This window comes from Podarcis liolepis (assembly GCF_965112155.1).
Source record: "Podarcis liolepis genome assembly, chromosome: 14".
NCBI lineage: Eukaryota > Metazoa > Chordata > Lepidosauria > Squamata > Lacertidae > Podarcis > Podarcis liolepis.
Genome location: NC_139569.1, coordinates 2,540,451 through 2,562,040, shown reverse-complemented (window position 1 = coordinate 2,562,040; position 21,590 = coordinate 2,540,451). Strand labels below are relative to the sequence as shown.

Below are 21,590 nucleotides of genomic sequence, written 5' to 3'. Positions count from 1 at the left end.
TGGATTTTACCAGCACCAACAAAAGATCTAGTCTCCATTTTGCCCAGACACAACTCACTCACTCTAACATCTATCATCTATCTATCATCCCTCTATCTATCTATCTATCTATCTATCTATCTATCTATCGTTCAAAATGTACCCGTGTATAGTGCAAAATGGCAGGCTGTGCACCGAACGCTGCATTGACACCCAAAAATCAGGTTTATCCTCTACCACAGGGGTCGGCAAAGTTTTTGAGGTTTGGGCGGGTTCACAGTCCCTCAGACGCTGCAGTGGGCCAGAGGGGGAACACACGCTCGTACACATGCACAAACGCTATTTCTGGCGCTTCGTCTGGTGCGGAGGAGGTGTGCGCAGCTTCCCATTGGCTGCAGGAGCTTCCTGCAACCAATGAGAAGCCAGCCAGCGTCACGGAAGGCGGTCCCCGCTCTGCTCCGCCCCCATTTAGCGTGGCACACGGGAGCTGACCGAGCTGGCAGCGGGAGTCCATGGGCCGCTTGTGGCCCATGGGCCTTAGGTTGCTGACCCCTGCTCCACCACCACTGCCAACACATTATTCAGGAACCTAACTTCGACTAGGAGTTCTTGAGGAAGAAGTGGGGCTCTTTAGCACAGCTCTAAGACAATTTTCCTCAAATGACCCAGCAAAGCTGAACAGGGATGCAGATATTGCAGAGGCAGGACTGTGAAACGGGGACTGTCCTGGATAAATATGCACAGCTGGAGTTTATGCCTTTAAAAATTAAAATAACACACACACACACACACACACACACACACACACACAGGTTGTCAGCCAAGCAAACAGAAAACAAATCAGTTTTTTAAGGTCCAGTTGCTAGATCAAGTCTTATTCTTGCTCCCTCCCCAAAAAAACCACTTCTTTAGACACACACATCAGCTGAATAAACAGGTTTTGTGCTTCACTCCACACCTACCCCAAAGTGCCCCACAACCGGCCAAAAAATGCTGGGCTTTGCCACGGGGTGAACCTGCCAAAAGCCACTGGCGCTGCCTATATCCCAGACCCATCAAAAACCAGCTGAATGCCAGCCTCCTGGCTCAGCCAACACTTCCAATAAATTGCTTTTCTCCACACACACAAAAAAGAAGCAGCAGCGAGTGACCAACATTACAGAGAACTTAAGTGACATGTGCAGCTGCACACAGACACAACCCTCACAAATACTCAGCCTAAAAGATGGCTACCGACACCAACGGCAGATTTTCAGCTTGTTTTTAACAGCAGTGGTCAAGGGGAGATTTGTTTTTCAAAACGTAGGACTGACTCAGCTAGAAGGAACCGGCGGTCATTTTGCATCATTCCCTACTGAGCACAGTAGAGCTTTCTCATGAGTAAGCATATATACGGTCAGGCAGTCTCTCTCATATACAGTGAATACTGCACATATTTTCTCTCTCAAAAATAATAACCGTTTACTCCTTTTTGTGATACGACAGTGACACCCAATGGCCAGTCTCATTCATTGCAAGTTCAGGGGATGCCCTCCTGGCCTGTTGCATCAGTTTCTACCTCGTGGGAAATAAACATTTGACCAGCCTCCGCTCAGTATGGGAAGAGCCATGGGTGATTACGGCACCTCTCATAAAAATTAAATGTGGCAGTTCACAGATAAAGGGGTGTTTGTTTGAGAGAGGAGCTCAGAGCCTTTGAAAAACAAAGGAGAGAGCCCTTCGCAAGTAACCAGCCACGTCTCTGCGCAAGGACTTTGGGACGTCGGCAAAGGTCAGAAACAAACACAGACCCCCTTTGCATGCCAGGAGAGCTTTCAGACTGAAACACACACCCTTCCGGCCTAGGGAGTTATTACTATCACTATTGGTTATTAAATTTATCAGCCGCCTTCTCTCGCCACAGGCAACTCAAGGCGTCTTTGCAAAACCACAAAAAAAACCCATATATTCCGTAGGATCAATGAGTTGGATGTGGGGTGCGTGTGTGTGTGCTGTGAACTCAAAAAGAAAGGATAGTCTTAATTCCGCAACATGAAAATACTGAAATCTGCCTGTAAACAACAAACCCAAATGTCCATAAAGCTCATTTTTTGCATCATTCGTTTTGCATCGTACAGTCCTGGGAAAGACCAACAGGCCTTGCTGGGCACCAGAGACCCCTCTCATGGCCAACAGAAGCCCACCAGCACATCGCCCCACACCTGCTAGACACTGCAGCACAACACACCTGTCTTGGCTAACCTAACACTCCCTAGGCATGGGGACTAGAGTGTCCGGCCGCCAGCCTCAGCCACAGCCACCTAGCTTTGGCAGTGAGCTGGGTGAGCTCTGAGGCCCCTTCTGAATCTATGAACCCACAGCAGCTGTGCCACACCCGCTGGGCACAGCCCCACAAGCAATGCCCATCCAGCCCAATCCATCTAATTCAGGGGTCAGCCACCTAATGCCCATGGGCCACAAACGGCTCATGGGGGGGGTCATTTAACCGGCCTGTGGACCCCCGTTGCCCGCTTGGTTGGCTCCCGTGCAATAATGCAGAGGTTTTGAGCAAGACTTGTTTTTCACTCTTGGGCAAGCTATGGTTAGGCAAAGAACACTCTTGGACAACAGCTGAGCATTGAAAATGGAACAAGACACCCAGAAATGGATTTTCCCAGCACCAACAAAAGAACAAGCCTCCATTTTGCCCACACACACACACACACACACTCTATCATCTAAACTCTATCATCTATCTAAACTGGCACAGAGCAGAGCAGGGACCGCTTTTTGCAATGCTGGCTGGCTTCCCATTGGGAAATGGCGTTTGTGCATGCGCACGCACTCCAGCCCACCAGGGCACCTGCGGGACTGCGAACCGGCCCAAGCCACAAAACTTTGCTGACCCCTGATCTAATTCCTGCATTGCAGGGAGTTGCCTGAGCTGAGCTTTCGGTTCCCCTCCACCCACCCGACAATTCTTAAAAAAAAAAAAATGTATAAATTCATCTTTATTGATTTAAAATATCATCTTATATATACATTACACATAGTTACAGCAAAATTAAGGACAAAAATATAAAAGGAAACAAATAAATAAAATAAAAATAAAAAAGCAAAGAAGAGTTAACAATAAGAGATGAACATTGGCTATAACATCCTGTCTTTTCTAATGAAGTCTTCTGAAAGAAACTTCCAATCATTCTTCTTGTACTTTTTCTATTGTCTTAATTTTATCGCACAGTTTGTTTTATAACTTTTCCTGTTTACATTTCTAGTATATTTATTCCATTCGTTTATTATATACAAGTATCATTTGGTTCTGCTAGGATTACGTCATTTTTACAATATAATCTTATATATTCTTTGAATAGTCTCCATTCTCTAAATATTTTTTGATTTGAGGCCCCTCTGATTTTTCCGGTCAGCTTTGCTAATTGAAAGTACTGTAGCAGGAGTGATTGCCGATCTATTATTGTAGGTGTTCCAACTTGTGGCTATCAGTATTCTTGCAGCCGTAACTGAATACGTAAGCAGCGGTCTTGTATTTTGCTTTATTTCTATTGGCGGTATTCCTAGCAGGAAAATCTCTGGCCTTTCCTACAATTCTACCATCACCTGCTACCTGCCAGAGAATGCCCACCCACCCTCCCCATCAGGTGACCTACCTTTGACGTTGCCCAGGGAGAGGGCGCGATCGCGGTCCGCCAATCCCGGCCCCACCTTGCCACCGCCGCCACTGTTGTCCTTCTGCCTCGCCACGGCCACGGCAATGCCCACGGGGAGGTGACGCACCTCCCCCTCGCCCTGCGACCCAATGCTCTCGCGCCCAAAGGACTTGGCGCTTTCAGGGCGTTCAGGCTCCTTCTTCAGCTGTTTGCTGGCCTGGTGGGGCAGCAGCTGCTGGATCCTGGCCGAAGCCTGCAGGGAGGGGTCGGCCTTCATGTGCCCCAAACCACCAAAGGGGCTCTTCTTGCCACTGCCCGACCGAGCCGCCGCCGCCTCCTTGGCAAAGCTGCCGCTGTACTTGATGAGGCTCTGCATGGCCGAGCCTTCTCCGTGAGAGGTAGGATGGAGGCCTTCCGCGCTCCGAGTCGCCGTCACCACGGTCCTCTGCAGGCCTCCGGGGTCGAGGTACGCCTTCTTGGCTTCCTCCTCCGCCCGGCTGGCCTGGTTGTGCTGTGCCGCCAAGACCGCCATCTGCGTGGTGGCAAAGTTGCCCATGTCAAAAGGCTTCCATTTCTGCTCGGAGGGCTTTGGGGGCTGGCCGTGGTCGAGGTGCTGCCCCCGGGATGAGGCAGACGACAAAGAAGAAGAGGAAGAGGAGGAAGAACTGTCCAAAGTGCCATAGATCTTCGCCGCGTCCTTGCAGCCGGTCCGCGGAAACCGCTCCCGCTCACAGGAGCGATGCTCTGACTCCGAGCCCGGCTTGAGCAAGTCTTTGGAGGCGAGGAAGTTGCCCCTGCTTTCAGGGGAGCCGAGCCGGGGCCTGCTGAGGAACGTCTCTGGGGGCCCCTGCTTCCTGAGCGCCGTGGAGGTGGCTCGGATGACAGAGCCCTTCTCGCGCAAAACCTCCATCCTCTTGGCTTCGCCGTGCGCCGCAAAGTCCGGGGGCAGCAGGCTGCGGGCGCCGTCGCCCAGGCACCTCTCAGGCAAGGCCTGGAGGACGCCCACCCGGGCAGCCGGCGGGTCCTTCTCCTTCACCTTGCCGCCACCGTTGTCCCGGGCCTGCGAGGCGATCTGGATGGGCCCGCTGCGCTCGTCATAAGCCTCCACGGAAGGCACAAAGGTGGGCGCAATGACCTTGTGCTCCCTACCGGCCTCCTTCGCCAGAGGGAAGATGGTGTACATGTTGGAATGGACCGGCTGTGGGGGGAAGGCGGAGGAAGCGGGGGCCAGCTTCCCCGGCTGGCCCGGGGAGGGGCAGCTGCAGGCCACGTGCAAGGCAGCGGCCCCCGCCCCAGAATCCCCCCTCCGCAGCCGCTCTGAGTGCGAGGAAGGCCTCATGTTCTCGTCGTGCCGCGCGGGGTCCCTGGCGCAGCGGTCCTGCTCCGAGCCCAGCGCTTTCCCCAGAGGGTCCCCTCCGCCGTTGCAGTTGCTGAGCGAGGAGGTCTGCAGCGGGTTCTTGAACTTTGGTTCTCCGCCGTGGGCGCTGCGACTCGGCACGTGCTCAGCCAGGAAGGGGGGCAGCGGCTGCTCCCCGGCCCTGGCGCCCTTCTCGGGGCCGCTCACTTTCCTGTCGCTGTCGGGCTTGGCGTCCTGGGTGAGGTCCACCACGCTGTGTGGCCTGGGCTCCTCCCGGGCCTTGCCCTCTTTCTTCGGGCCGGCCAAAAGGACGTCGCCCCGGCATGCCCGCTCCTTGCCGACATCCCTGGCACCATCCTTCGAGGCCCTGGGCAGGTGCCCAAGCTCCTTCTCGCGGTGGAGGGCGCTGGGCCCGTGGCCGGCTGCTGTCCTCGAGGGGGCGGCCTGGGGGTGCAAGGGGGGCTGCCCTGCATGGCCGCCAAGATAAAACCCATCTGCAAAAACAAGGAACAGACTTAGGCAACCCCAAGCGAGGGCGAGAGCTTGCACAGGAAACATGATTGCACAGATTCAAAGTGCCACAGGGACCCAAACAATGCGATAATTCCAACGAAATGCGGCATGACTTAATTGTATATGCATAATAATGAAGAACATGGCAGGGATTTGTTTATGGCACAGATTGGCATATAGAGAGCAGAGATGGGTTTGGGGTTTTTGGTTTTTTATTTCACACCATCTGTACCCTGTAACACAGAAAGTAAACAAGTTAATGTAATAAGCAAACACAGCAACGTTAATGGCAAAGTGTATTGTAGTTTGCCTTGGGTTAGTACCCCATTAGTTCCCAATACTGAAAAGAGATTATTTTGGTTTGGTTTTGGGGGGCAGAGTTCTCACTGCAAGAAGCCAAGTTACAGGGCCTTCTTGGTGGTGGCACCCACCCTATGGAACGCCCTCTTATCAGTCAAAGGAAAAAACAACTACCAAACTTTTAGAAGACATTTGAAGGCAGCCCTTTTTAGGGAAGCTTTTAATATCTGAAGGATATTATTGTATTTTAATATTTTGTTGAAAGCCGCCCAGAGTGGCTGGGGAAACCCAGGCAGATGTGTGGGGTATAAATAAATTCTTCTTCTTCTTCTTCTCCCAATTAACCTCCATCTCCAAGGCCTGCTCCTATTTAGGGTTGCCATACGTCCAGAATTTCCTTGACAAAGCCAGTATTCGACCCTCGTGAACAGCGCCCTGGCAGAAATCCGGACGTATGAACGCCCTCTTGTCAGATGTCAAAGAGAACTACCACCAGACTTTTAGAAGACATCTGAAGGCAGCCCTGATTATCATCATCATCATCATCATCATCAGTGATGGTGAGCAACCGCAGGACGGGTTTGTGTGTGTTCTGCATCTGTGCCATTCGGGGGCTTCCCAGGGGCAGTTGGGGGCACTGGACAAAGAGGGGGGGGAGCCAAACTCACCTTTTGGAGACTCAAAGAGGCTGTGCTGGCCCAGCTGAGCAAGCAAGGGGCTGCCACTGTTGTGAGGTTCCAGGTGGCTCAGCGGAATGTATGAGGGATACAGACCGTTGGGAAGGTGGGAGAATCCTGGAAAAGAGAGACAGAGGAAAGTCAGGTGTAAACCTTATTATTATTATTATTATTATTATTTAAGCACATTGATTGGTTTTTAGAAACCCATGCAACTCAAAGTGACACGCAAGAGTGATTAAACGACACCCGTTGATTCCAGCATAGAACACAGCACAGGAACGTTCTAAAAATGCATTCCTAATTTTATTATGATGAAGAATAAACAAAATAAACCAAAGATAAAGAGCATGCAGAAATACTGCCGCAGCAGGCTGAAAGCAGCATGACGTTGGCTGCTGTCATTGACTTTGTTGTTCCAAAACTTTGCCAAAAAAATGCCCTTTTTCCCCCATGAACCTGTTACGCCAGTCTATATGTATTATTTTGTAATAAGTTGCCTTATTACTTAGTCGTAAATTACTAAGGATAAAATGTTCTTAATCCATTCAGGTATAGTATTATATTCCCCACCCCGCATTTTTGGTGTTATAATCTTAGCAGCAGCTATTAACACTATTTGTTGATTATTTTCCAGAATAGCATCTTTTAGATTATCCAGCAGAAATATTTTGGGTTCTAAGGGTGTAGTCAGATACCCTAATGCTTCAGGGATACTAGCCTGAACGTATTCCCAGAATATTACAAAATATTCAGAAGAAAAAGCATCCACGTTTTTAAACGGGAGTGCTAGGGGTTGTCCCACAAGATCTTGCGAGATCATCCTAAACCAAAGAGGTTTTAAGCTTCACAGAGTTGCACGAGACCCCCAGAGGCCATCTATTCCAACCCCCTGCAATGCAGGAATCTCATGTCTTGCTTTGATTTAACTTGCGCGATTCCAACCAGCCCTATGGTTGAAATCGAGAAAATGAAATGCTTCTGAGCTGCAAACGCACACAAATGTCCCTCTGGGCACCCCATACATTCAGCACCATGTTCATCTCATGCATTCAGTGAGAGCAGCGTAGAGGTTATTATGTCGGACTTGTATCTAGGAGAGACCAGGGTTTGAATCCCCACTAGGCCATGAAGCTCACTCAGTGACCCTGAGCTCAGTCACCAACTCTCCTCCTAGCCTGCCTCAGAGGGTTCTTGCGGGGATTGAATGAGGAGGGAGAGAATCTGATGTACCGCCTGGGTGCGGTGCTATTAAATGATGACTGAAACGGGCTAGAATTGCAAAATGGACTATGCCTTCTGCGCCTGAAGTCTTTGAAATTCTGCCTGTTGGGAAAGAGAGAAGCTTTCATCCTCCCCTCAGTCTTGAGGCCACCCAGCAAACAGATTCTGGACAGAGAAAACAAAGGGGCCCTCATCCCAGAACATCAGTTTACAGAAATTCCTGTTCCAATATCGGAGGCAACAGGCCACTGACACACCGACTTTGGGGGTGCTGGGGGTGCTCGGCATCGACCCTATAGACCTGAAGAAGCGTCTATACCCCCATCGTTCTGCCCGGACACTGAGGTCCAGCTCTGAGGGCCTTCTGGCGGCTCCCTCCCTGCGAGAAGCGAGGTTTCAGGGAACCAGGCGGGATTCAACTTCAATCTGTTAGCCGCCATCCATCCCCCAACCGCCTCCAAAAGACCAGTCCCTGGAAACCACAGGATGGGAGAATCCTGCATTCTGGATTCGCACAGGCAACTGTTCAACCCCTGTGAGAACGGAGTGCTGGACTGGACGGGCCATTGGCCTGATCCAGCAGGCTTCTCTTATGTTCTTATGACAGATGGCCACCTGTCTGTGGTGGACTCCCTTTCACCCCAGCCAAGGGAAGGAACCAAGTTAAGGCTGCTTTGGCTTGATGGCTTTTTGCTCTGACCACATCTGCCCTGTCTCCTCCAAAAAGCATGCAGAAAAACTGGGGACGGCGGCGCCTGTTAGCGATATTTCACCGAAAAGCAGCAGGCGGGCAGGAACCACGCAACGGAAGCGAGTCTTGCTTAATCCTGCTGCGCAACCACGTCGGCCACAACGACAGGCCTGTGGCTGCAGAAGGGAAGCAGGCGCCGTGGCGCATGGCAGCAACATCCTCGCACATGCTTCAGCCTGCTTCCTCCCAAGCGCCCTGCCTGCACACCGCGGCCGGATCCGGCGACAGAGGAAGCACGTCCGCAAGCTTTGAGTGTCTCGTATCTTGAAAGAATGTAACAAACGTGGCTTTCGTGGTCCGGAATGGCAGCAGAATGGTGGTCTTCTGGAGGAACAGGTGGCCGGGTTTGGGGCACGGCTGAACCGGGAGCCTTAGCTGCCCAGGAAACCACAGATCCTTGCAAAATAACGCAGAGGCTGCGTTATGCAATCTGAGAACGGGAAACGGATTTGCACAGGCCTCGGAGTTGCAATAAGGAGAACATTAGCTAATGTTCTTCCAGGCTGCATCAACAGAAGTCCAGTGTCCAGATCAAGGGAGCTGCTCTATTCTGCCTCAGTCAGACCACATCTGGAGTCCTGTGTTGAGATCTGGGCACCACAATTTAAGAGGTTGACAAGCTGGAAGGTGTGCAGAAGAGGGCAACCAAGATAATATAATGATAATAATAATTTATTATTTATACCCCGCCCATCTGGCTGGGCTTCCCCAGCCACTCTGGGCGGCTTCCAACAGAATATTAAAATACAATAACCTATTAAACATTAAAAGCTTCCCTGAACAGGGCTTCCTTCAGATGTCTTCTGAAAGTCTGGTAGTCGTTTTTCTCTTTGACATCTGGAGAGAGGGTGTTCCACAGGGAGGGCACTACCACCGAGAAGGCCCTCTGCCTGGTTCTCTGCAACCTCACTTCTCACAGGGAGGGAACCGCCAGAAGGCCCTCGGAGCTGGACCTCAAGTGTCCGGGCAGAACGATGGGGGTGGAGACGCTCCTTCAGGTCTACTGGGCCAAGGCTGTTTAGGGCTTTAAAGGTCAGCACCAACACTTTGAATTGTGCTCTGAAACATACTGGGAGCCAATGTAGGTCTTTCAGGACCAGTGTTATGTGGTCCCGGCGGCCGCTCCCAGTCACCAGTCTAGCTGCTGCATTCTGGATTAATTGTAGTTTCAGGGTCACCTTCAAAGGTAGCCCCACGTAGAGAGCATTGTAGTAGTCCAAGCGAAAGATAACTAGAGCATGCACCACTCTGGCGAGACAGTCTGGAGCCAAGCCTTATGAGGAGCGGTTGAGGGAGTTGGGCAGGTTTAGCCTAGAAGTAAAGGAGACTTGAGAGGAGATACGATCAACATCTTCACAAGAGCTGCAAGAGGAAGCAAGCTTGTTTTCTGTTGCTCTGAAGGGTAAGACTCAAACCAATGGATTCAAGTTGCAAGAAAGGAGTTTCCGACTCAACATCAGGAAGGACTTTCTGACAGTGAGAGCTGTTTGACAGTGGAACCAACTCCCTCTGGAGGTTGTGGAATCTCATTTACAGGAGGTTGGATGACTGTCATGGAAACTTCAGCTGAGATCCCTGCATTAAAGAGGGCTGGATTAGATGACCCTCAGCACCCCCTCCTACTCTACCGTTCTATGAAAACACATCTAAAGACAGGCAGGTGGGTTCTGCAAAATGCACAGAACCAGTACATTTATCTTTTGGAGTGGGGAACCTTTGGCCCTTCCAAGCGTCATTGAACTACAATTCTCCCTGCCCCGCCCCAGCCCTAGCAAGCATGGCCGGCACCCAGGGATGTTGGGAGCTGTAGTTTAACAACATCTGGAGGGCCAAAAGTTCCCCACGGCTGACCTGGTGCATCGAGACCAAGGTTCGAATCCACACTCAGCCACGCTGAAGCTCCCTGGATGACCTTGGACCACTCATTGCTCCTCTCCGCCTTCACAGATCCCTGTATCTCATTGTGATATTCCTGAATCGCTCGTTCCTCTAGGGTGCTGTAGTGGTTGGATCAACCTTGGGCCTCATGATGGGAGTTGTAGTCCAACAACATCTAGAGACCCACAGTTCAGAAATGCTGGGTTAGAGTTTCGGACTAGGACCCAGGGAGACCCGGGTTCGAATCCTGACTCGGCCATGAGGAACTCTGTGTTGAGCCAGACACTGTGCCTCCTGGTTGAACCTACTTCACAGGGTTCTTGTAGGGATTAAAATGAGGAGGCAAGAGCCATGTACACTACTTTGAGCTCCCTGGAAATTAAAGTGGGAGATAAGTGCAAATCAATAGATTTGTTGCACCACGACTCTCGGCTAGGCCTCCCAGGTGTTCCTTGGGTACAGGTGGGCATCTAGTCCAATGGCATGTTGGTAACACCAGCCTCCCAGACGGCAACTCCAGGCTTGGAAGGAGATTCGCACATCTTAGCAAAATCTCAGAAGTCCACCAAGTCCAAGCGCCCTCTCTGTTCTTCCTCACAACGAGCGAAAGAAATTAATAATAAATAATAATAATAATTTATTATTTATCCCCCGCTCATCTGGCTGGGTTTCCCCAGACACTCTGGGCGGCTCCCAACAGAATATTAAAAGCACAATAAAACATCAAACACTTCCCTAAACAGAGCTGCCTTCAGATGTCTTCTAAAAGTCTGGTAGTTGTTGATTTCCTTGACATCTGATGGGAGGGCGTTCCACAGGGAGGGCGCCAGCACCGAGAAGGCCCTCTGCCTGGTTCTCTGTAATCTCACTTCTCGCAGTGAGGGAACCGCCAGAAGGCCCTTGAAGTTGGACCTCAGTGTCCGGGCAGAACGATGGGGATGGAGACGCTCCTTCAGGTCTACTGGGCCGAGGCCGTTTAGGGCTTTCAAGGACAGCACCAACACTTTGAATTGTGCTCGGAAATGTACTAAATCATCATCATCATCATCATCATCATCATCTAAGTGGCAGGTTCACTGTATAAAATATACATTCTGTGAGAGCTCCTCACCCCATATATGTCCACTTGACTGCTACAGATGCCCCATAAGACATGTTCTGCATCTCTAAGAACTCAATTGTTTCGTGTGGCAGCACCTGCACTTTGGAACTCCCTGCCTCTTGATATTATTCCCATTTATGCAGGTTTTGCCATTTACTCCAAAAGGAGAAATAGGCAACAGTTCTCGGCACACACGATGTTAAGTTTTTTGAGGGGGGGGCTGAATTTAAACAGAGGGGATGGAAAGGAAGTTACACGTAGCTTATGAACGACTCATTTTTTTCTTCTTCCCTTTTTTAATGGTCTGTAGCTTACTCCTTGGACTGTAGACAGCAGCCTCTGGAATGCTCTGTGGCTTCCAATTCTGTTTTACAAGGTAACTGATCGGCAAAGCGAGAGGAGCCAGGCCGGAACCCCACCCCCTCTTTCCTGGAGCAGTTGTTCCAGGAGGAGTTTGGATTCCTTGAAAGCAGAGTCAAGATGCTCATTCCCCCAAGTGGGGGGGGGGCAGGTAGTCCCAGTTTTGGGGCAAAGGTGGTTTCCGAGAGCCCCCCACCATCTCCTCCTCATTAGCAGCACAGAGGGATGAAAGAGACCCCTCCCAGAGACGGGGGCAGGGGTCTGGAGCCAGAGACTCCTGCAGAATAAGAACACAGAAGAGCCCGGCAGGATCAGGCCCATGGTCCAGCATCCTATTCTTGCCGTAGCCGCCTGTGGGAAACCCACAAGCAGAATAGGGGCACCAGAGCCCTCTTCTCTCCTGCAGCAGTAAGTTCCAAAGTTTGAAGCGAAGTTCTTTCTTTTACCTGTCCTGGATCTTTCAACATTAGGTAAAGGGAAAGGGAAAAGCAGAGACATCACATTGCCAACAAAGGTCCGTATAGTTCAAGCTATGGTTCTCCCAGTAGTGATGTATGGAAGTGAGAGCTGGACCATAAAGAAGGCTGATCGCCGAAGAATTGATGCTTTTGAATTATGGTGCTGGAGGAGACTCTTGAGAGTCCCATGGACTGCAAGAAGATCAAACCTCTCCATTCTGAAGGAAATCAGCCCTGAGTACTCACTGGAAGGACAGATCCTGAAGCTGAGGCTCCAAGACTTTGGCCACCTCATGAGAAGAGAAGACTCCCTGGAAAAGACCCTGATGTTGGGAAAGATGGAGGGCACAAGGAGAAGGGGACGACAGAGGACAAGATGGTTGGACAGTGTTCTCAAAGCTACAAACATGAGTTTGACCATACTGTGGGAGACAGTGGAAGACAGGAGTGCCTGGCGTGCTCTGGTCATGGGGTCCTGAAGAGTTGGACACGACTAAACAACTAAACAACAACAAAGGTAAAGGGACGCAGGTGGCGCTGTGGGTTAAACCACAGAGCCTAGGGCTTGCCGAACAGAAGGTTGGCGGTTCAAATCAAATGGGTGAGCTCCCATTGCTCGGTCCCTGCTCCTAGCAGTTCGAAAGCACATCAAAGTGCAAGTAGATAAATAGCTCCGGCCAGTACAGCGAGATGAGCGCCGCAACCCCAGAGTCGTTCGCTACTGGACTTAACTGTCAGGGGTCCTTTACCTTTACCTTTTAAAATTAAAGGACCCCTGGATGGTTAAGTCTAGTCAAAGCTAAATAGAAAACTATCTTTAGAAAGATTTTTTCCTCCAAAAGCATTTTATTTTAAAAATCTGATTTAAATAAAGAAAAATCTGATTTATTTATTTATTTTAGCCACCCTGGTTGGAAGGGACCCCCAAGAGTCCAAGGAGGATGGATGGCGGTTAACAGATTGAGGTTGAATCCTGACAAGACAGAAGTACTGTTTTGGGGGACAGGAGGCAGGCGGGTGTGGAAGACTCCCTGGTCCTGAATGGGGTAACTGTGCCTCTGAAGGACCAGGTGCGCAGCCTGGGAGTCATTCTGGACTCACAGGTCTCCATGGAGGCACAGGTCAATTCTGTGTCCAGGGCAGCTGTCTACCAGCTGCATCTGGTACGCAGGATGAGACCCTCCCTGCCCGCAGACTCTCTTGCCAGAGTGGTGCATGCTCTGGTTATCTCTCGCTTGGACTACTTCAATGCACTCTATGTGGGGCTACCTTTGAAGGTGACCCGGAAACTACAATTAATCCAGAATGTGGCAGCTAGACTAGTGACTGGGAGCGGCCGCCAAGACCACATAACACCGGTCTTGAAAGACCTACACTGGCTCCCAGTACGTTTCTGAGCACCATTCAAAGTGTTGGTGCTGACCTTGAAAGCCCTAAACGGCCTCTGCCCAGGATACCCGAAGGAGCATCTCCACCCCCATCGTTCTGCCCGGACACTGAGGTCCAGCACCGAGGGCCTTCTGGCGGTTCCCTCACTGCAAAAAGCCAAGTTACAGCCAAGTTACAGGGAACCAGGCAGAGGGCCTTCTCAGCAGTGGCGCCCTCCCTGTGGAACACCCTCCCACCAGTTGTCAAAGAGAAAAATAACTACCACACTTTTAGAAGACATCTGAAGGCAGTCCCGTTTAGGGAAGCTTTTAATGTTTGATAGGTTATTGTATTTTAGTGTTTTGTTTGGAAGCCGCCCAGAGTGGCTGGGGAAACCCAGCCAGATGGGTGGGGTATAAATAATAGAATCATCATCATCATCCAACCCCCTGCAACTCAGGAATCTCAGCTAAAGCATCCATGGCAGATGGCTATTCAACTTCTGCTTAAAAACCTCCAAGGAAGGAATGTCCACCATCTCCCAAGGGAGGCTTGTGCCACAGCCCAACAACTCTTGCTTAACACGAGTTCCCGCGTTATGAGAGAAGAGGAAGCCCTTTCCCCTTTCTCCATGCCAGGCGTAGTTTTACAGATCTGTGTCACCTCAGCCTGGCCTCTTCTCTAAACTAGGAAGTCCCAAAGGCTGCATCCATTCCTCATAGGGCTGCTCTCCACCCCCTCAATCATTTTGGTGGCCCTTTTCAGAACCTCTTCCAACCCTTCAAGATCCTTTTTGAGGTGCCCAGAACTGTGCACAGCACCCCAAATGCGGTCGCACCATAGATTAACGCAGTGGCATCACGAGCATGGCAGCTTGATTTTAAATTCCTTTGCTAAACATCTGCCCAGGCATTTGTCTGTCCAAATGATTAGTCCAGGGGGCCATCTGGAGATTATTCTACCACTGCATTAAACCTGGAGACTGCCCCTCTCGATTAATTTAGACACTGGAAATCCCATGGGGAGGCTATGGGGTTGTGGGACCAGTTTTGGCCCAGACTGGCTGTGCAGGAAGGAAAAGAAACAGGCTGAATGGCTTTGTCTATCCCCGTGAATGTAGGAAAGTAAAGAACTTCTGGGAAATGATATATAATGAGATGAAAAAGATGTTGAAATATACATTCTTAAAAAAACCCAGAAGCATCTTTACTTGGTATTATAGGTGAGGATATTAATAGACAAGATGTTAAATTGTTCTTATATGCAACAACAGCGGCAAGAGTACTGTTAGCCCAGAAATGGAAGCAAGAAGAAATTCCGACGAAAGAAGAATGGCAGACGAAATTAATGGACTATGCGGAATTGGACAAAATGACAGGAAGGATTTGAAACCTATGGGACCAGAGATTTACAGAAGATTGGAAGAAGTATATGAACTATTTGAAGAGCAACTGTAATCAACAAATTACGTTAGTAGGACTACAAGAAGTTTTGTAAGGAGAACTATACGAAGTGTTACAAAGTAGAAAAAGATAGAGATATTGGTTATGAGTTTGAAATGTAATAGGGAAAATAAGAAATGCATACTAAGAGATTAATTGGAAAATTTTCAGACAGGACTGATGGAAGTCAAAAAAAAATTGAATAAGATGTAAAAGTATGTTTAATTACTGTTGAAAATGATATGTTAAAAAACTAATAAAAATGTATATATGGTATATATAAAAAGAATGGCTTTCTCCATCCCTCCCAGCCTTGACCCCTTTCCTATTTGGCAAACCAGCTAGCAGGCACCCACCGGCCGGGTCTGGACAATGGGCCAAAGGCACCCAACCAACAGAAAGGAAGAAATCCCAACCTTTCCCCCCCTTCTCAGACCAGACATTACATCTGTAGACACAAACAAGAGTTTTGAAACCTCCTAAGGGTTGCATAACTCCAAACAGGCGCAAGACTTTAGCAATCTTGCTGACCGCGCAGGAGGACAAGTGGGCCTTGCGACTTCCCAGTCCCTGGAAGGGGGCAAGAAAGGAGATGGGTGCAAGGGGTTTTCTGCACACACAGTGATTGGTGTTTGCTGCACATGCAGGATTTGGGCAAATCTGGGTGCTGGGTCAATTGCAGCTTCACTCTTTGCTCCCATCTTTGAAAGCACAGCCACCCGCTAAGTCCTTTTTCTTCCATGCGGTTTCTGTGGCCTGTTGATTCCTAATCTCATGACCGGATGCTTCCTCTCCTGTTGGTGAGTCAGATATATATATATATACATCTCACAAACACACAAATTAACCTCGCCCTTTCGTGTTTAGAAAGAGGAACAAAGATTAAGATTTCTTTTTCCAGGGACGAGACGGGTGGGTTTGCCAACTTCTTGCAACATCAGCCCTCGCAGGCTCTCCTCCCAATTTCTCCCAAAGTAGGTCAGGCTCATTAACCCCATTCGATGGACAAGGAACACCGAGGAACAAGGGAGGTTTAAATTACTCGTGATTCATCTTCGGGGAGGGGGACTCGTTCTGCAGAATGCCTGGCTTCGCAGGCACTCCTCCTCCATGGAGAAACATGACAAGAGCCTGGACTGCCTAGTCCAACACCCTGCTGTGGCCGTGGCCAGCCGCGTCCGCTTGCATTATGAAACGCAGCTCAGTCACAGGTGCTGCAGCCTGCATTGCCGTGACGATGTGGGCAGGTGCAGGGCTGCAGCTTCTGAGGTGCTAAGCAGCCACGTGTTGGGGTGGAGGGTGATCTGCAGGGAAGAATCAGCATGCAGACTGCTCTCTCCCCCTGCCATTCACATACCAAGAGCCTGTTGGATCAGATTCATGGTCCTTCTACTTGAGCACCCACTCCGACGGGAAGGTAAACGGCGTTTCCATGCGCTTCTCTGGTTCGCCAGAAGCGGCTTAGTCATGCTGGCCACATGACCCAGAAGCTGTATGCCGGCTCCCTCGGCCAATAAAGCGAGATGAGCGCCGCAACCCCAGAGTCGGCCACGACTGGACCTAACGGTCAGGGGTCCCTTTACCTTTTTATTTCAAGGGATGGGAGCCGCCTTGAGATTTGCCCGGCTGCTAACTTCCCCCAATGCTTTTCAACGCAGGGAACAGGCAAGGACATGGCTCTGGAAGGCTGCAAAGGGAGCCTTTTTGCCGAATGTCTTTCCCGGGGTCATCCAAGTCCCTCCCAGCCACAGACCCAGAGGCACCATCCGCACCCAGGCAGGGGCAGATGTTTCCACCTTCCACAGAATGCCATCAGCTTGCCAGCATCTCCCCCCCCCCAAAAAAAGAGCTGCATTTGACCCTCAGGAATAGGCAAGGGAGAGCTTCTCTCGGAGGAAGGCTCCTTGTGGAACGGGAATGTGATGACACAGACGGGTTGGAATCCAGACCCCGTAAGCTTGCGCAGAGGCCAACTGTGGGTCTCCTGCAAAGAATCCATGATTGATGCTCCACAAAGGCAGCTAAGGAATGGGTAAGGCACCTAGGAGCTCTGCGAAAAGGGGCAGGAGGAGAGGGGGTGATCTCAAAAAGGCACCTTTCCCCTTTGCCTGTTTCCCACGCCGCCGAAATCCCTCTCCTCCATCCATTTGCCCAATGTGCTCTTAAAGCCACGAAAGCTGGTGAGCATCCTGTGGGAGGGAGTTCCACAGTCTAACTATGAGCAGCGTGAAGATGGACTCTCTCATCGGTTAACACGAGCCAGAATGAGGCGCTTCTATGACTCTATCGGTGTCAGAAATCCAGATATATTAAGGTAGGTGCCAAATGGCCCCTTAAATCTAGGTCGCCACAACACAATGTCTTATTTGCAAGGGGGGTTGGACTAGATGACCCTCGGGGTTCCTTCCAAGGCTAAAATTCTACGATGTCAACTACACTGCTTGACTGCAGCTTGCAAGGAGGAGAATCACACACAGTAGAAATGGTATCAACTATGGACTAAGGCAGAGGTTTTTAAACGGTGGTCTGTGAGTTCCATTTGAGTGGCCTTTGGAAAGGCTGTAGCACATTCATATACAGTGGTACCTTGGTTCTCAAACAACTTGGAACCCAAACACTGCAAACCCGGAAGTAAGTGTTCCAGTTTGCAAACTTTTTCCAGAAGCCGAACGCCCTCCGTTTTGAGTGTTATGCTTCCGATTTGAGTGCCACACTTCTATTTTGAGTGTTACAATGTCTGTTATTGCTATTTATTTTGCGTTTTTGTTTTAGTGTCTCTTTTGAGTTTTGTTTTTGTGACTGCGTGGAACACAGTTCAGCTACTGATTGATTGTTTTATGGATTTTATGGATCAATGGTCTCTTTAGATAGTAAAATTCATGTTAAATTGCTCTTTTAGGGGTTGTTCTTAAAAGTCTGGCATGGATTAATCCATTTTGCATTACTTTCTATGGGAAAGCGCACCTTGGTTTTGGAACACTTTGGTTTTGGAATGGATTTCCGGAACGGGTTAAGTTTGAGAACCAAGGTACCACTGTATATCTGCATTCAGCCCTGCATTTACATCCCTTGATGCGATGATGGAGGACTAAGATGCCCAGAGAGGGGTCCCCGATTCATGCGGCAGTGCAGAAACACAAGACTTGCGTCCTTTGCTGTGAACGAGTCAGCTGTCTTCATTGAGATGCCAGTTGACAACCTGGTGCCCAGAAATATGCAGGTAGTTGCAACTGGACCCACAGCAGGAGCAAAACACACCTGGCAAATTTCGAGCACTGGACTGTCTACCTTACAAAAGCAGGACAAATCTGCACAAAGAAAGAGGAAACCACGTCACCCTTTCACAGGCGGCAAAACGGGGGGTTACTCTGCTAAATAATTTGGCATTCGCCACCAAGCAAAGCCAGAGCCCTGGGTCACACCCCTCTAGAAGAAAGCGAGGTTGCTCTCTCCGTCTCTGGGATTCAACCCGTTCCAAATCGCAGCTGATGTTCTTCCTTCATGCACCACGTTGCAAGTTCAGCCTTTGCTGTGAGGATTGTAAAACATCTTCCCCCCACCTAATACCCGGCCTTCAACTGCCACGGTCTTAATTTTCACCCCAGCCTGCTCTCTGAGCCGGTTGTCACTTTGGAAAGTTTAATTTACACAGCCGATCTTACGCCTACCCCCACCTCAAGAACCCGGCAGGCTCCGACTGGGCCCCCTCCCCTCCCTGAGGGCGGCAATATCAATTTGACGGGTTGTCTCATCTTCCAGCAGCAACAGAGGCCAGAGACGCAGCCCTTGACAGAAGCAAGCCAGTCTATTGGGCACAGGTGTGTTTGCAGCCTGGCACTGCCAACATCCCAAGTGTGTGGCAAGAGGCTGCCACCTGGAAGGGGACCAACGGGGAATGTGAATGTTGGGGCTGCATATAGGCTGCTCGCCCCACCCCCACCCCCCACTCCACCCCTGCATTTCTGGAAGCAGCTTGCAGCAAGATTCTCACATCGGTTTCCGGAGCGACGCTCTCAGTGGTTAGACTGTCAAGCGAATCAATCATTTACCGTCAAATTCAAAGACGGGCGTGATCAGATCTGCCGCTGGCTTTGCATTTGCCACGAAGCAAATTCCGCCGACATGCAACCAATTGCAGACAGCGTGTATCTGGCGATCGTTCGTTCCTGCTGAGGGTTTCTTAATAAAGCACATTTTGACTTCTACATTGCTGCTTTCTTTCTTTTTTTCTTTAAAAAAATGAAACCTCTTTAGTTGTAGAGTTTTATTTATCACGCCGTGGGACGGATACAAAATAAACTCTGCGCGTATCTAAAATAACCTCTGCCATGCAAGAGTAATTTATAATTGAAGGAATGGCTGCCTTTGCACATCACATTAAGGCCTGGTTAATGGCCTGCTGTATGCGCCCAGATTGATCTGCCTTTACTCCTTGGCACTAGGCAGCAGGAGCAGCAAACCATGGGCTGGACTTCGTGTTATGCTTGAACCAGGAATTGCTGTTTGCTTCCCTCTGAACCAGGGGTCTGCAACCCGCAGCTCTGGAGCCGCATGTGGCTCTTTTACACCTTTGCTGCGGCTCCAGGGCAGATACTAGCGAGGGGAGGAGGCGCATTGTGCGCCCCGACACTCCCCACTGTGGCAGGCGCTGTACGGCTGTGACGTCGCATGGGGGCTGTGCGTGCATTAGTCACGCACCGTCCCGACGTCACCTTCCCGCCCGCCCGCTACATTGAAAGGGGACATGTACGCTGGTCACTGCATTGAAAGGGGGCATGTACGCTGGTCACTGTTTTGAAGGGGAGTGAAGAACACACACACACAAAAAGGTAACTTGTTAATTTAACGTTTATTTCTATGAGAAGAAGTAATTCTGAGGGGTCAAACAAAGAAATAATAAAAAAGTGACAAAAAAGTTATTTTTATAATGATGAGTTTTGCGGCTCCCAGTTTTTTTTTCTTCGGAAACGGGTCCAAGTGGCTCTTTTTGTCTTAAAGGTTGCAGACCCCTGCTCTGAACAATCCCATATCACAAGTCGAGGCTTCTTCTCAGCGTAAGGTAAAGGTAAAGGGACCCCTGGCCATTAAGTCCAGTCGTGACCGACTCTGGGGTTGCGGCGCTCATCTCGCTTTACTGGCCGAGGGAGCCGGCGTACAGCTTCCAGGTCATGTGGCCAGCATGACTAAGCCACTTCTGGCGAACCAGAGCAGCGCACGGAAACACCGTTTACCTTCCCACAGGAGCGGTACCTATTTATCTACTTGCACTTTGACATGCTTTCGAACTACTAGGTTGGCAGGAGCAGGGACCGAGCAACGGGAGCTCACCCCGTCACAGGGATTCGAACCGCCAACCTTCTGATCGGCAAGTTCTAGGCTCTGTGGTTTAACCCACAGCGCCACCCGCGTCCCTGTTTCTTCTCAGCATACCAGCCATGCAAAACAAATTGGGATCCTGCAGGTGGATGTAACTCTACTGCCAAGGGTCGCTGTCGGCTGCTTCCACTCAGCGGAATCATCTGCGTGTCCACGGTTTAGTTTTTCTTAATTATTATTTATTTATTTATTTGGTTTTTCAGAATAAAATTTTACAGTCATATATTGAACACAGATCATAAAAACAAGATTCCAAGGAATCTCCTGGACTCCCATTCTCCCCTTTGTGGATCCTATCATTAATCATGTCCTCCTGCATCTTTTATGATCATCCAAATCTTTTACATCCCCGTTATACCCAAAATCCACTATTACACTACAAGTGATAATTCCAATCCTACTAACGATGTTAACTGTTCACAATGGTCTTTAAGATTGGGAAATGTTTGTTATGTATATACAAAATCATTGTAAACAGCTCAAAATATTAGCAGGATTTTAAACACACTTGCATTGTAACAGAAAGTACAGATAATCTAGAAATATGAAAAATTGGAGAAGTATTGATATGTAGTTGGGAATAGAATTAATAGGACCCTGGGAAGGGATAGGGGGAAGTCAAGAAATTCAGAGTAATATCGAAATGTGGAATTTCTATGATATTATGATGTAACTCCTTTTTCTGTTCTCTTCCCTTAATCTTTCTCTTTTTGAAAATCAATAAAAATCATATTATATTTTTTAAAAAGAACTCTCCCTCTCTCTATATATATTTATTCAGAAAAGACCACCAAACAGATGAGTTGGCGTTGCCCCCCGCAAAAGAGCCCCAGTTCCCCAAAGTGGAACTTTGAGGGGCAGCAGGAAGAAGGAGGCCAAAGCTTCGGACCAATTCTCATTTGGAGACTTTCCCCGAGGCTCAAGGGAGGGCTGCCAAGTTGGCTAAGCCCGCTTGGCCGAAGCTCTTCTGTCTGGCAGTGCCAGCCTTTGGAATAGAGGGCCTTTCCTTCTGCCATGGCAAGAGATCAAACAATCACAGCAGTGACCGTCAGGACTGTTAAGGAAAAGGTCCAGGGTGAGAGACTACTCAACAGTCCAGCTCTTCAGGGTCCCCCGCAGATCAATCCATCTAGTTACAGGTAGGTATCCATGTTGGTC

General features: G+C 49.6%; 1 protein-coding gene and 1 long non-coding RNA gene across 5 annotated transcripts in view; both read right to left on the bottom strand.

Annotated features, from left to right (window-relative positions):
- TNRC18 (trinucleotide repeat containing 18) overlaps positions 1-21,590 on the bottom strand; it is a 121,280-nt gene that overhangs the window by 73,659 nt on the left and 26,031 nt on the right. For all 4 annotated transcript variants that reach the window (XM_083474640.1, XM_083474637.1, XM_083474638.1 and 1 more), the window contains 2 exons: positions 6,465-6,590; positions 3,627-5,477 (listed from right to left, as the gene is read on the bottom strand). In XM_083474640.1, the coding sequence (XP_083330766.1) occupies positions 3,627-4,965 (1,339 nt within the window). In that variant the 5' untranslated portion in view covers positions 4,966-5,477; positions 6,465-6,590. The remainder of the gene's footprint in view (positions 1-3,626; positions 5,478-6,464; positions 6,591-21,590) is intronic.
- Positions 17,842-20,282, bottom strand: LOC310693155. The gene is made up of 2 exons (XR_014519019.1): positions 20,064-20,282; positions 17,842-19,562 (listed from the first exon to the last, which is right to left on the bottom strand). It is a non-coding gene; the product is annotated as an uncharacterized lncRNA (long non-coding RNA).